General features: G+C 40.8%; 1 protein-coding gene across 1 annotated transcript in view; it reads left to right on the top strand.

The window, feature by feature from the left end:
- Positions 1-201: 201 nt before the first annotated feature.
- Positions 202-14145, top strand: part of TEX11 (testis expressed 11) — a 295156-nt gene continuing 281212 nt past the window's right edge. The window contains exon 1 of the mRNA XM_017349668.4: positions 202-366. Coding sequence (XP_017205157.3) covers positions 330-366 — 37 coding nt within the window. The 5' untranslated portion in view covers positions 202-329. The remainder of the gene's footprint in view (positions 367-14145) is intronic.

The raw sequence follows: 14145 nt of genomic DNA, 5'->3' as shown, positions 1-14145 counted from the left end.
GGGGTAGGGACGAATTTTGAACCAATTAAGAAGTAGCGGTGAGGCTCGTCTAGACCAATCACAGCGTCCTGCTCAGCCCTGCTTCCGGCGCTTCGGGGAAGATTTATGTCCCTTGACAACCTGCTTGCTCTGTCCCCTCCCCCCGCCCTGTTAACTGCCTTTAACGGCCGTTAACTACTTTTAGCGCCCCCCCCCATCCTCCCCCAGGCCCTCAAAGGAGAAGTATCGAGAAAAATTTGACTGGAAAGAAATGTCTTGAGAAAACGGAGGATAATGAACAGGATATGAAATACTTCCTTGTTTTGTAGGCTGAGGCTAACGATTTAAAAATGGACAACAGAGACATGCGTTACATGGACTTTTCAGGTACACGGCTTTACATGGTAGTAAAGGGAATGTTAAGTTGTTGACTGCATTATTTACTGTCTAGATGTATTTTATTAATGAATTTTGTCTTTCGGCGAGTGTGCATAGCTTCAGGTTTTCTCATTTCTGTGCCAGTGACAATGCAGAGGTTTAAGACGCTGGGGGCCTTTTATGAGCTAATGTAGGGAAACAGAGTTCACGATTCCTAACTTGTTTTCTATCAGGATTCTTATGGCATACAAACTACTACTGGTTTAATGTGAAATAGAAATTTGTGTTAAATGTACATTAAAAAAATAGGAGGGGGAGATGGGCCTCGTTGTGGCCTAGTCCCAGGAAAGCCTAGCCATTAGCATCCCATATGGGCCACAGTTCCTATTCTGGCTGCTCCACTTCTGATCCAGTTCCCTGCTAATGCACCTGGGAAAGCAGAGGAAGAGGCACCACGTAATTGGGTTCCTGATCTGCACTTGGGAGACCCAGAGGAAGTTCCTGGCTCCTGGCAGGCCATTTGTAGACATTTAGGGCATGAACCAGCCAATGGACGATGTCTGTCTCTCCTCTCTCTCTAACTCTGCCTTTCAAATAAACACATAAATCTTAAAAACAAACAAACAAGCAACAACAGCACACTGTAGGGTCCTGAAGTGCCCTTCCATAATTGTCAGTGAAAAATATAATTATGCATAGATTTCAAAAATGTTTACACTGGAATACACTTATTTTAATCCTATTTTCTATGAACTTTTTGAAGTCTCCTCTTAAATTATATCTTGTGTCACTTTAAGTCTAAATGTGTTTTGTGCCTAATTCTTTTGAAAGTGGGTAATCTGTGTGTGGTATTTATGGGAACTCCTAATAAACAAAAGCAATTTGATTGACCAGGACAGCAGGGTACTGGGAGAGTTTATAGTACTTGCTTTGTTTCTGGGGAAATGATTAGATCTGTGGTACATTCACATTCACATGATAATGAAATAAGTTGTTATCAAGGTGGCTACAAATCTACTATTTTAAAAAGTTTAGGGGCCAGCACGGTGGCGTAGTAGGTAAAGCTGCTGCCTGCAGTTCTGCCATCCCACATGGGCTCTGGTTCGGGTCCCGGCTGCTCCACTTCCCATCTAGCTCTCTGCTATGGCCTGGGAAAGCAGTGGAAGATGGCCCAAGTCCTTGGGCCCCTGCACCTGTGTGGGAGACCTGGAAGAAGCTCCTGTTTCCAGGCTTTGGATAGGCGCAACTCCTACGCTTGTGACCGTTTGGGGAGTGAGCCAGTGGATAAAGGACTTCTCTCCGCCTCTGCCTCTCTGTAACTCTGCATAATAATAAACTCTGCATAATAAGTAAATCTTTAAAAAATATTTAGGTCAGTATTTTGTAAAAGCTTGTCATGTTAAAACAACAATCAAGCCTTCTTTAAGTTTTATTCTTTAAGTTTTTTTATTCTTTATTCTTTAAGTTTTAATTTAAGATATATTCTCTTAAAGGTATAAACATGAAATAGGGAGTATGAATTTTAAGGATATATTTGAGATCTTGTATTTTACATAGATATTTGAAGCATACAGAAAAACATAGAAATAATATAATGAACACTTGTGTACTTGTCACTGTGTTTTGTCAAATCTTACCAGTTTCTCCTATGCCTCAGTCATTTCACTGTTTCAGAGAACTAAAAGTTTACATGTACCATTTTTATCTTTTAAAATTTCACATAAATTATATTATTTTAAATGGCATTTTCCCCTGCAACTTGTCTGGATTTTGCCTCGCATTGTGTTTTAAGTATTTATCCAGATGGGCATTTAAACTCTAGATCATTTATTTACACTGCTGATAGTACTAGTGTAAATGTATTGTAACTTATTTATTCCATTTCCTTTTTTTAACATATCAGTTATTTTAGATATTTGCTATTGCAATCAACACTACAGTGAACATTGTGATTTTGAGTGTTAAGCAGGAACTTACTAACATTTTTGACCATTACCTGTAGGAAGAAAATGTTTTCCATCATATCTCAGCAAACAAACACTATTATCAAAAGTTGAATGAAACAAGTTTTTACCCCTGTTACATGCAGTGTATTATACTTTATTTTTCATTTAAGAAAGTGCTGAGTATAACCCACTAACTTGATTTACTTCTTCTCCCCTCCATTTTCTTTTTTGCTTATTTTTATTAATATGAAGAGAGAAAATTTCATGTATTTCATAGGTAAACTTCTGAGAAGATAATCATACTTCCCTCCCTCCTTCTTTTCTTCCCTCAATCCTCCTCCTTCTTCCCTTTTAAAAAAAATTTTTGCAAAAACAAAATTTCAGTCCATTATATGATCACAGGATTAATATACAACTAACCGTAATATTCAACAAGTAAAAAAAAAAAAAGACTGTAGTTCCACAGCAGTATAAACAAGGGCTAAAAAAAAAAACCCAAATCTTAAGATGTCCATTTCATTCCTACACATTTTTTGTATTTTATATTAACTGCTTCATATCAAAGAAAACATGATATTTGTCCTTTTGGGACTGGCTTATTTCACTAAGCATAATGGTTTCCAGTTAGATTCATTTTGTTGTGAAAGATAGGATTTCATTCTTTTTATGGCTGAGTACTATTCCACAGTGTATATGTACCACATTTTCTTTATCCAGTCATCAGTTGATGGACATCTGGGTTGATTCCATATCGTAGTTATTGGGAATTGAGCTGTAAAAAATATCAGGTACAAATAGCTCTTTCTTATGTTGATTTAATTTTGGTTGGGTAAATTCCCAGGATTGGCACTGTTGGGTCATATGGTAGATGTATTTTCAGATTTCTAAGGAATCTCCATTCTGTTTTCCATATGGTTGTACTAGTTTACATTCCCACCTACAGTGTTTTAGGGAGCCAGCATTTATTATTTTTTGATTTTTGGATGGTAGCCATTCTCACTGGGGAGAGGTAAAGCCTCATTGTGTGTGTGTGTTTTTTTTTTTTAAAGATTTATTTATTTGAAAGGCAGAGTTACAGAGAGACAGAGGCAGAGAGAGAGAGAGAGAGGTCTTCCATCCACTGGTTCACGCTCCAGATGTCAACAACGGCTGGAGCTGTGCCTATCAGAAGCCAGGAGCCAGGAGCTTCTTCCGGGTCTCCCATGTGGGTGCAGGGACCCAAGGACTTGGGCCATCTTCCACTGCTTTCCCAGGCTATAATAGAGAGCTGGATCAGAAGTGGAGCAGCTGGGACTTACACTGGCACCCATATGGATGCCAGCACTGCAGGCGGTGGCCTTATCTGCTATGCCATAGCGCTGGCACCCTCATTGTGATTTTTTATTTGCATTTCCCTGATGGTTTCCTCAGTGTTTTCCTCCAGGAATTTTATGGCATCAGTTCATAGATTTAGATCCTTGATCCATTGTGAATTGATTTTTGTATAAGATGTAAGGTGGGATTCTTGTTTCATATTTCTGCATGCATGGATCCAATTTTTCCAACACCATTTGTTGAGGAGACTGTCCTTTCTTCAGGGGTGAGGTTAGATAGTTGTATATGTGTGGATAAATTTTGGGGGTTTCTATTCTGTTTCATTCATCTACATGTCTATTTTTGTGCCAGTACCAGGCTGTTTTGATTATAACTGCCCTGTAGTATGTGTTGAAATCTGGTATTGTGGTGCCTTCAGCTTTATTTCTGTTATTTAAGATAGCTTTAGCTATTCAGAGTCTCTTGTGCTTCCATATGAATTTTAGCATCATGCTTTTAGTTCTGAGAAGCGTGTCCTTGGTATTTTGATTGGGATCACTTTGAATCTGTAAATTGCTTTGGGTAGTATGGGCATTTTGATGACAGAATAGATGATGATAGAATAGTAGAATGACTACAATTAATTCCACGAACATAGAAGATTTTCCAATTTTCTTGTGTCTTCTAATTCTTTCTTTAATGTTTTGTAATTTTCATTGGAGCGATCTTTCACATCTGTGGTTAAATTTATTCAAGGGTATTTAAAATTTTTATAGCTATTGTCAATGATACTGATCTTACAAGTTCTGTCTCAGCCATGGCATTGTTTGTGTATACAAAGGCTATTGATTTTTGTGTGTTGATTTTCTATGCTGCAACTTTTCTAAACTTTCTTATGAGTTCCAATAGTCTCTTAGTGGAGTTTTTCAGTTCCTGTATATATGGGATTATGTCATCTACAAACAGGGATAATTTGAGTTCCTCTTTTCTAATTCATATCCTCTTGATTTCTTTTCTTGCCTAATGTTTCTGGCTAAAACTTCCAGAACTATATTCAATAGCTGTGTGAAAGTGGGTGTCCTTGTCTGGTTCTGGATCTTAGTGGAAATGCTTTCAACTTTTCCCCATTCAATATGACGCTGGCTGTGGATTTGTCATAAATTGCCTTGATTGTGTAGAGGAATGTTCCTTCTATACCCAATTTGCTTAAAGTTGTTTTTTTATTATTATTATGAAAGGATGTTGTATTTTATCAAATGCTTTCTTTGCATCTATTGAGATAATCATATGCTTTTTACTGTAAATTTGTTAATGTGCTCTATCACATTTATTGATTTGTGTATGTTGAGCCATCCCTGCATATCAGTGATAAATCCCACTTAGTCTGGGTGAGTGATCTTTCTGATGTGTTGTTGGATTTGATTAACTAGTATATTGTTGAGGATTTTTGCATCTGTGTTCATCATGGATATTGCTTTATAGTTCTCTTGGTTGTATCTTTTTCTGGTTTTTGGAATTTAGGTGATGCTGACCCCATAGAAGGAGCTTGAGAGTATTCCCTCCCTTTGGATTGTTTTGAATAGTTGGAAAAGAATTGGAATCAGTTATTTAAAGGTTTGGTAGAATTCAGCAATGTAGCCATCCGGTCCTGGGCTTTTATTTGTTGGGAGGGTCTTTATTATTGATTAAATCTCCATCTTGGTTATTGGTCTATTTAGGTTTTCTATGTCTTCATGATTCAATTTTGGTCAATTGTATGTATTCATAAACACATCCATTTCTTCTAGATTTTCCAATTTGTTGACGTCTAGCTGTTTGTAGTAATTCCTGATGATTCTTTTTATTTCTGTGTTATCCATTGTATCACCTTTTTCATCTCTGATTTTACTAATTTTGGTCTTCTCTCCCCATCCCACCCCTTTTTTTGTGTATCAATTTTGTTTATTTTTTTCAAAAAAACAGCTCTTCATTTCACTGATCTTTTGTATTGTTTTTGGTTTCAATTTTATTTCTTCTCTCATTTTTTAAAAAAGATTTATTTATTTGAAAGAGTTACAGAGACAGAGAGAGAGAGAGAGAGAGAGAGAGATCTTGCATCTGCTAGTTCGCTCCCTAAATGATTGTAATGACAAGGGCTGGGCTAGGCCAAAGCTAAGGAGCCAGGAACTTCATCTGTGTCTCCCATGTGGGTTCAGGGGCCCAAGAACTTTGGCCATCTTTTGGGCTTTCCCAGGCACATTAGCAGGGAGCTGGATTGGAAATAGAGCAGCCAGGACTCCAATTGGTGCCCATGTGAAATGCTGGCATTGCAGGCAGTGGCTTAACACATTATGCCCAATGCAATCTTCTCTTCTCTAATTTTAATTATTTATTTCCTCCTACTTATTTTGGGTTTGGTTTGTTCTTGTTTTTCCAGGTCCTTGAGATGCATTGTTAGATCATTTATTTGATGCCTTTCCAGTTCCTTGATGTAGGCACTAATTGGTATAAACTTTCCTGTTAATACTGTTTTCATATGTTGTGTGTCATCTTCATTTGTTTCTAGGATTTTTTTTACTTCCCTTTTAATTTCTTCTATAACCCACTGTTCATTCAAGAGCATGTTGTTCAGTCTCCATATGTTTTCATATTTTCTAAATTTTCCTAAATTATTAATTTCCAGCTTCATTCTATTGTGGTCAGAAAAGATACATGGTATGATTTCAACTTTTTGTATTTGTTGAGACTTGTTTTATGGCCTAGCATATGGTCTATCCTAGGGAAAGTTTCATGCACTGATGAAAAAATATATATTGTACATCTATAGGATGAAAAGTTTTGTAGATATCTATTATGTCCATTTGGTCCATAGTGTAGATTAACTCTTGTTTCTTTGTTGATTTTTTGTGTAGTTGATCTGTCCATTTATGACAGTGGGTTGTTGAAGTCCCCCATTATTATTGTATTGGAGCCTATATCTTCCTTTAGATCCCTAAACACTTGTTTTAAATAGCCAGGAGCCTTGGCATTGGGTCCTTATACATTTAATACAGCCACATCTTCCTTTTGAATTGATCCCTTACTCACTACACAATGCCCTTCTTTGTCTCTTTTAACAGTTTTTGTGTTAAAGTCTATTTTGTCTGATTTTAGGATCACTACTCTGCTTGCTTTTGCTTTCTGTTAGTATGAAATATCTTTTTCCATCCTTTCACTTGCAGTCTGTGTATGTGTTTGTTGATGAGGTGTGTTTCTTATAGGCAGCAAATAGATGGGTCTTTTTTTTTTAAAAAAAAAAAAAAGATTTATATATTTGAGAGGCAGAGTTGCAGACAGAGAGAGGGAGGGAGAGGGGTATCTTCCATCTACTAGTTCACTCCCCAAATGGCTGCAATGGCCAGAGCTGAGCTGATCTGATGCCAGGAGCCAGGAGCTTCTTCTGGGTCTCCCACGTGGGTGCAGGGGCCCAAGGACTTGGGCCATCTTCTACTGCTTTCTCAGATCATAGCAGAGAGCTGGATCGGAAGTTGAGCAGCGGGACTTGAACCGGTTCCCATATGGGATGCTGGCACTGCAGGTGGTGGCTTTACCCGCTATGCCACAGCGCCGGCCCCTCTTATTATTTTTTTTTTTTTGTCTGAGTCAAAGATTTGTCTTGTAGTTCAGATATTCTTTCTTCTGTCTGACCAGTCTGTTGTTAATACTTTCCACTGTATTTTCTATTTGACATATTGAATTCTTCATTTCTTATTTATTTATTTATTTATTTTATTTTTTGACAGGCAGAGTGGACAGTGAGAGAGAGACAGAGAGGAAGGTCTTCCTTTGCCATTGGTTCACCCTCCAATGGCCGCCGCGGCCGGCACGCTGCGGCCGGCGCACTGTGCTGATCCGATGGCAGGAGCCAGGAGCCAGGTGCTTTTCCTGGTCTCCCACGGGGTGCAGGGCCCAAGCACCTGGGCCATCCTCCACTGCACTCCCTGGACACAGCAGAGGGCTGGCCTGGAAGAGGGGCAACCGGGACAGAATCCGGCGCCCCGACCGGGACTAGAACCTGGTGTGCCGGCGCCGCTAGGCGGAGGATTAGCCTAGTGAGCCGCGGTGCCGGCCAGAATTCTTCATTTCTAATATTTCAGTTTTATTACTCTTCAATATCTGTGTCTCCTGGCAAAATTTTCATCCATATCATGTATGATTTTTTCATCTCATCTATTTGCTCTTCTGTGTTTTCAGTAATCTTATGATCAGTCTTTTAAATTCCTTTTCAGGCATTTCACCAATCTCTTCATCTTCACATTCTAATATTGATGTATTGTTGTGTTCCTTTTAAGAAGTCATATTGTCCTTGTTATTCATGTTTCATATATTTCTACATTGAGTTTTAGGCATATGTGGAAACACTCGTTTTTCTCCCTTGATGTCTTTTATCTTTGAAGTATTCCTCTGTGGATTAGTGGACTGTCTGCTCCTTCAGTGGATAGACAGGGGCATATGCTGGGTGGGTCACGTAGCTCTGGTCAGTGCTTGAATGTGGGCAAGAGTCCAGGGTGACACCCAACTTGGGCGTGGTAGATCTCCTCTACTGTCAGATTGGGGGAGGGTATGATCATGTCGGCTGGTGTCATATGGCCTCACCTCCCTCTGCCAAGGTTATCAATGCCTGGGGTTAGCACACAGTGGCTACACACCTCACCCACACAAGTGCATGAACCACACAAAGGATCTGTGTGGTCCTCTGTGTGAGTATGGAACCCTCTTGCAATGACCTACCCCAGACACTCAGGGAAATCTGAGCCTCTGAAGCTAGACACAACGACTGCCCAGAGATCCAGCTACACCTCAGGTCATTTTGTGCAATCACAGAATTCCCATAGCCATAGTGTGCAAGGCTCCCACAGTTACAGGGAGCAGGAGATCCACTCTCAGCCTTAGGAGCCCACCCCATCCACGGAGAGAGCAGAGGTGTTCCTAGAGCTGGCTGCCTGAGGTGCTCTGTGTTGGCAGTTTCAGTCCAGGCAGCTGTGATAGAGTGGGGGAAAGGGAGCACAGATTTATCCCTCTGATAAAATCCTGCAATTGCACACATGCGTGAGCTGCTTCAGCATTTACTGGCATTATTAATGATGACGCTTCCTCCCTGCTAGTCACTGGCTGTCTTTGTTGGGGGATGAGGAGAAAGAACTATGTTCCTCTTTCATGGGGTTAGTGGGCACCCTACCTCACACTAGCACTCCGGGCTGGACTCAAAGTCAGTGTGGTCCACAAGGTTCTCCCTCAGGAATATTACCAGTGATGCTGGCTGCCACAGTCTCCTCTCACCTTGCTCCAAGAAGATGGTGTCTTCTTCAGCCCACGGCTGTGGGAGTCACAGGTGGCATCCCCCCTCATGGCTGTGTGTTTGTACTACCCGTGCTGCTGCATGGTGTCTGTCTTCTTTCTGTAGAATTTTCACTGCAAACATGTCTCCCAGTTCTCCCCTGGGAATGCAGTTACTCTGCTTTTCTTCTGTTATCATCCTGTGGTGACAATCAGCATGTCTTCTTCCTATTTAGTTATCGTGGATTACACGTAACTTTTTAAGTTGAGTTTTGTAAAAATGAACTACAAAACACCAGTGATGGCTTTAGTTTATTTCCTTATGGAAAACTGATATAACACCAATCTTCTGCCACAAATCCCAATCCAGATCAAGGCCAAAAAGGAATAGAAGCTGATCTAAGTTATACTTTAAAAAAAGAGATTTATGTATTTATTATCTGAAAAGCAGAGTTACAGAGAGAGGGAGAGGCAGAGAGAGAGAGAGAGAGAGAGAGAGTTTCCATTGCTGATTCACTCCCCAAATGGCAACAGCAACAACTAGGGCTGGGCCAGGTTGAAGCCAGGAGCTTCATCCGGGTCTTCCACACGTGGGTGGCAGAGGCCCAAGTACCCGGGGCATACTCCAGTGCTTTCCCAGGTGCAGTGAACTGGATCAGAAGTGGAGTAGTTAGGGCTTGAACTGGCGTCCATATGGGTGACTGGCACACAGGTTACAGCCTAACCGGCTGCACCACAGTGCTGGCCCCTAAGTTATACCTTTTGTGGTGAAATAAATGCACCTACTTTTCTACGTGGTAGCTCTTCAGCTGTTTGAAGATTCTTACCATGTCCCCTGGCAAGTTTCTTCTTCAGGTTGAGCATTCTTAGTTTGTGCACTTGTTACATGATTTCTAGCCCTCTTATCATTTTGCCTGAAGTTCTCTGAACATGCTCTGTTCTTTGCATATTATTCCGTAAAGTGTAGTACAGAACACTTAAGAACAGAACACAATTTTCTAGGTTTGATATGATGAGCACAAGATAGTCTTCCTCTTTTGATTTAAGGGTGACCATTGTTCTCTTTATGTAAGAATGCAGCTAAGATTGAATTTTTTTTTCACACCACACTGGTGACTGATTTGGAATGCTTTGCCCCCAAAAGCTTCTCAGTCTTTTGAAAATACATATGGCTGTTAAGTTGCATTTTGCCTTTTTAATGTATTGGTACAGTTAGTTTTGAAGCTTTACATGCAGGACTCTACTTTTTTCTTGCATTGCTACAACTGGAGATTTAATTTTTATTTCTGATTACAAAATCTGTGTTATTTGATATCTCTCCTTCTAAGTTTCTTCAAAGAAATCATTGAAGAATTTTTAAATAGGACAGCGTCAAGGATACAGTGTTATGCCATTGAAAACCTCATTTCAAGTTCACATCAATCTGTTAAGCAGCATGCTTTAGGTATGCTGGTTCAACCTGCCTGATTTGCTCTTGTCTATTGGTCTATACTTGGCTGTATCTGTAGGTTTAGATTTTCTGATTGTCTTCTCAAGGGCTCTTCATATATGTACCTCTGTTACCAACTGTCCTGTTCACCTTTGAGGTTACCTTCTAGATACTGAACAAACTTAGATGTGGTTCTGTGCTCCTCTGCTCCTGACCTGCAGCTTCCAGGGATTTAATCATTAAAGTACTTTTTCTCTCTTCTTGTGCACTCTCCCCTTTCCTCCTTCATTCCTCCCCCTTTCTTTCTAAACTTTATTGAGGTATTAATTACAGACAGTAGTTAGCACAATGGTTAGAACACGGTTTGGGACGCATGCATCTCATTTTGGAGTGCGTGAGTTCTAGTCTTGTTTCCCTTTCCCATTCCAGCTTCCTGCTAATGTGTGCTCTTGGAGACAACATGTGATGATGCAAGTACTTGGGTCCCTGCCACCCATGTAGGAGACTCTGAGTTCGGGGTTCTTAGCTTTGTTCTGACACTAGTCCCAGCTTGTTGTAGGCATCTGGGGAGTGAGCTGGCAGGTGGAAGATTTCTCCCCTTGCCCCATCTTCCTGCCCTTTGAGGATTTTTCCTTTTTCAGAAAGAATTAGAATATTCTCATTTCCTTAGAAAATTCTGTTATGCCCCTTGCAGTCAATCTACCTACCACCCTCCACCCAGACAGCCACTGTTCTGATTTCTATCATTGTAGTTTAGTTTATAAATGAAATCATACAGTATGCACCCCTTTTTAATTTTGTCTTTCACTCAGTGTAACTGTCATCAGATTATTCCATATTGTTACATATGAGTAGTTAATTCCTTTTATTGCTTAATAGTATTCCAGAGAATAAATATATGCATTCAGATGCACACTTTTGGCTATATGAATAATGTTGCTATGAATCTTCATGTATAAGGTTTTTTTTTTTTGACAGGCAGAGTGGACAATGAGAGAGAGAGACAGAGAGAAAGGTCTTCCTTTGCCGTTGGTTCACCCTCCAATGGCCGCCGCGGCCGGCGCGCTGCGGCCGGCGCACCGCACTGATCCGATGGCAGGAGCCAGGAGCCAGGTGCTTTTCCTGGTCTCCCCTGGGGTGCAGGGCCCAAGCACCTGGGCCATCCTCCACTGCACTCCCTGGCCACAGCAGAGAGCTGGCGTGGAAGAGGGGCAACCGGGACAGAATCCGGCACCCTGACCGGGACTAGAACCTGGTGTGCCGGCGCCGCTAGGCGGAGGATTAGCCTAGTGAGCTGCGGCGCATGTATAAGTTTTTAAAATAAACTTAGGTTTCCATTTTTCTTGGGGAAACTACTTAGGTTTGCAATTGCTGGAATGCAACATGCTTTTGTAATCAGATTTCAACAGGTTGTCTAGAGTATTTCCTTTTTAGAGGACACTTTTTTTAAAGGCTCAAACTCTTTTTTTTTTTTCAAAGATGTATTTGTATTTGTTTATTTGAAAGGCAGAGTTACAGAGAGAGAGGGAGAGACAGGGAGAGATCTCTCACTTGCTGTGTCATTCCTTAAATGGCCACATTCGCTGGGGCTGGGCAAGGCCAAAGCCAGGAGCCCTGAACTCCATCTAGGTCTCCTACGTAGGTGGCAGGGGTTTAAGCACTTGGGCCATCTGTTGCTTTCCCAGGCATATTAACAGAGAACTGAGTAAGAAGTGGAGCAGCCTGTACTCGAACTGGAGCTCACAAGGGATGCTGGTGTTGCAGGTATAGGCTTAACCTGCTCTGCCACATTAACCCCAGGCTCAAATTCTTACTTCAAGAACCAGTAGGTGGGGCTGGTGCTGTGGTGAAGCAGTTAAAGTTGCCGCCTGCAGTGCCAGCATCCCATATGGGCACCAGTTCGAGTCCTGGCTGCCCCACTTCCAATCCTGCTCTCTGCTATGGCTTGGAAAGCAGTAGGAGATGGCCCAAGTCCTTGGCTCCCTGCACCCATGTGAGAGACCCAGAACAAGCTCCTGGTTCTTGGCTTTGGATTGAGCCCAGCTCCAGCTGTTGCAGCCATCTGGGGAGTGAACAAGTGGATGGAAGACTTCTCTCTCTTAGCCTCTGCCTCTGTCTCTCTGTAACTCTGCCTTTCAAATAAATAAATAAATCTTTAAAAAAAAAAACTAGTAGGGACCCCTGCCACTCACCTGGCCCATCCCCCCCACCCACATGCCTTTCCAATCAGTAAATCTTAAAAAAAGAAGTTGGGAGGGGGAATTCATTCAAGATAACTAGCTTTCATTGAACTCAAAGGATTTTATTTATTTGGAAGTCTTCCCAAGCCTTATTGCTTTTAAATGCCACAATGAGATCCTCAAATTAGGAATGGAAGAATCATTAGGAAATGTACCAAGAGAGGGCCACAGGATTATGAATCATAAGGAGGGGTGGGAATTTGGCACAGAGGTGAAGATGCCCCTTGGTATGTCAGCATCCCGTATCAGAGTTCCTGGTTTGAATACTGACTCCTCTTCCCAACCATCTTCCTGCTAGTGCATACCCTGGGAAGGCAGCTGGTGACAGCTCAAGTATTTTGGTCCCTGGCCACCCATGTAGAAGAATCAGTTTGAGTTCCTCCTTCCTGACTTTCTTGGCTGTTTGGGAGCGTTTGGGGAGTGAACCAGCAGATGAAAGATCTCTCTGTGTCTGGCTCTCTGGCTCTCTGCCTTTCAAATAAAATAAAAATGAGTTTTTTAAGAAGTCATGAGTGTACCTGTTATACAACCTGTGCAGAAATCCTATTGGGATATTGATTGGGGTTGCCTGATTAGGTAGAAATAATACAGTTTAGAAATGAAGAGTTAAATGACCAAAGACCTGAACCTTCTGAGTATGCCTTTACATATCTTTCTAACGATATTTCCTGTAATCATCCTTTACCCTTTTCTCCAACTACTTATGATTATTTCAACCCATTGTGCTTTTCCAGATCTCTGTGCTTCCCCCTTTGGCATGTATTTACGTGATATCTGCCTGGGAATCTTTAACTTACCATTCAAGAGCACCTCCCCGAGGCCTATCCTGCCATTCCTATTTCCCCTCCCTCAAGTTGGCAGAATTACCCAATCCATTCTTTATAGTCCTATAGCATCTTGCATTTGCAGCAGTCACAACACTATATTGTAATTTTCTTTTCATTTTTATTTCCCTTGATAGTGTGATCCTTGTGACGGGATAGACTGCCTTACTCATCTTTATATTCCTAGCGGTAAGGAGACAGTATGGATGCCAGCCAATGCAGAAAGAGTGTAGTTGCCTTGGATTCTTTTCAGGGCTATGCTGTTAATAGCTTTGATCTTGTATAAGTTGATTAACTCCTCTGCGTGTCCTTTCTTTTAGTCAGTTGTAAAATTAGAATGTGTTACTAGCATTTTAAGGTGACTTAAAAACTCTAAAACATTAGTTGATTGATATATTTATATCCACATATATCTCGTGTGGAGATGACTGTAAGCTCTTCAAGGGAGCAGACTATCTTAATTCATGTTGTATCATTGGTGCTTAGCAAAGTATCTGTTTATCACTAAATGTTTAATGAATGAATGGATGACTATAATAATTTTTGTCACTTAATTCATATGGTCCACAAGGATACCAACATGACCACAAGGAATTATTCTAGTTTTGTTTTAAATAATGATGATTTAGAAGTTTTTTTGTGATGATTTAGATGTGATAATGATTTGGTGATAATGATGAAGATTTGTACTTTTTATGATTTGGAAATGCACATGGGCTCAGATAAACTTCTGCTCTGTTGTTCCATGATTGAAAAATAAT

This window comes from Oryctolagus cuniculus, chromosome X, assembly GCF_051225735.1.
Source record: "Oryctolagus cuniculus isolate XC-2025 breed Fujian yellow rabbit chromosome X, ASM5122573v1, whole genome shotgun sequence".
Lineage (NCBI taxonomy): Eukaryota > Metazoa > Chordata > Mammalia > Lagomorpha > Leporidae > Oryctolagus > Oryctolagus cuniculus.
The sequence above is the reverse complement of the archived record's forward strand: the minus strand, read 5'-3'. Positions and strand labels throughout refer to the sequence as shown.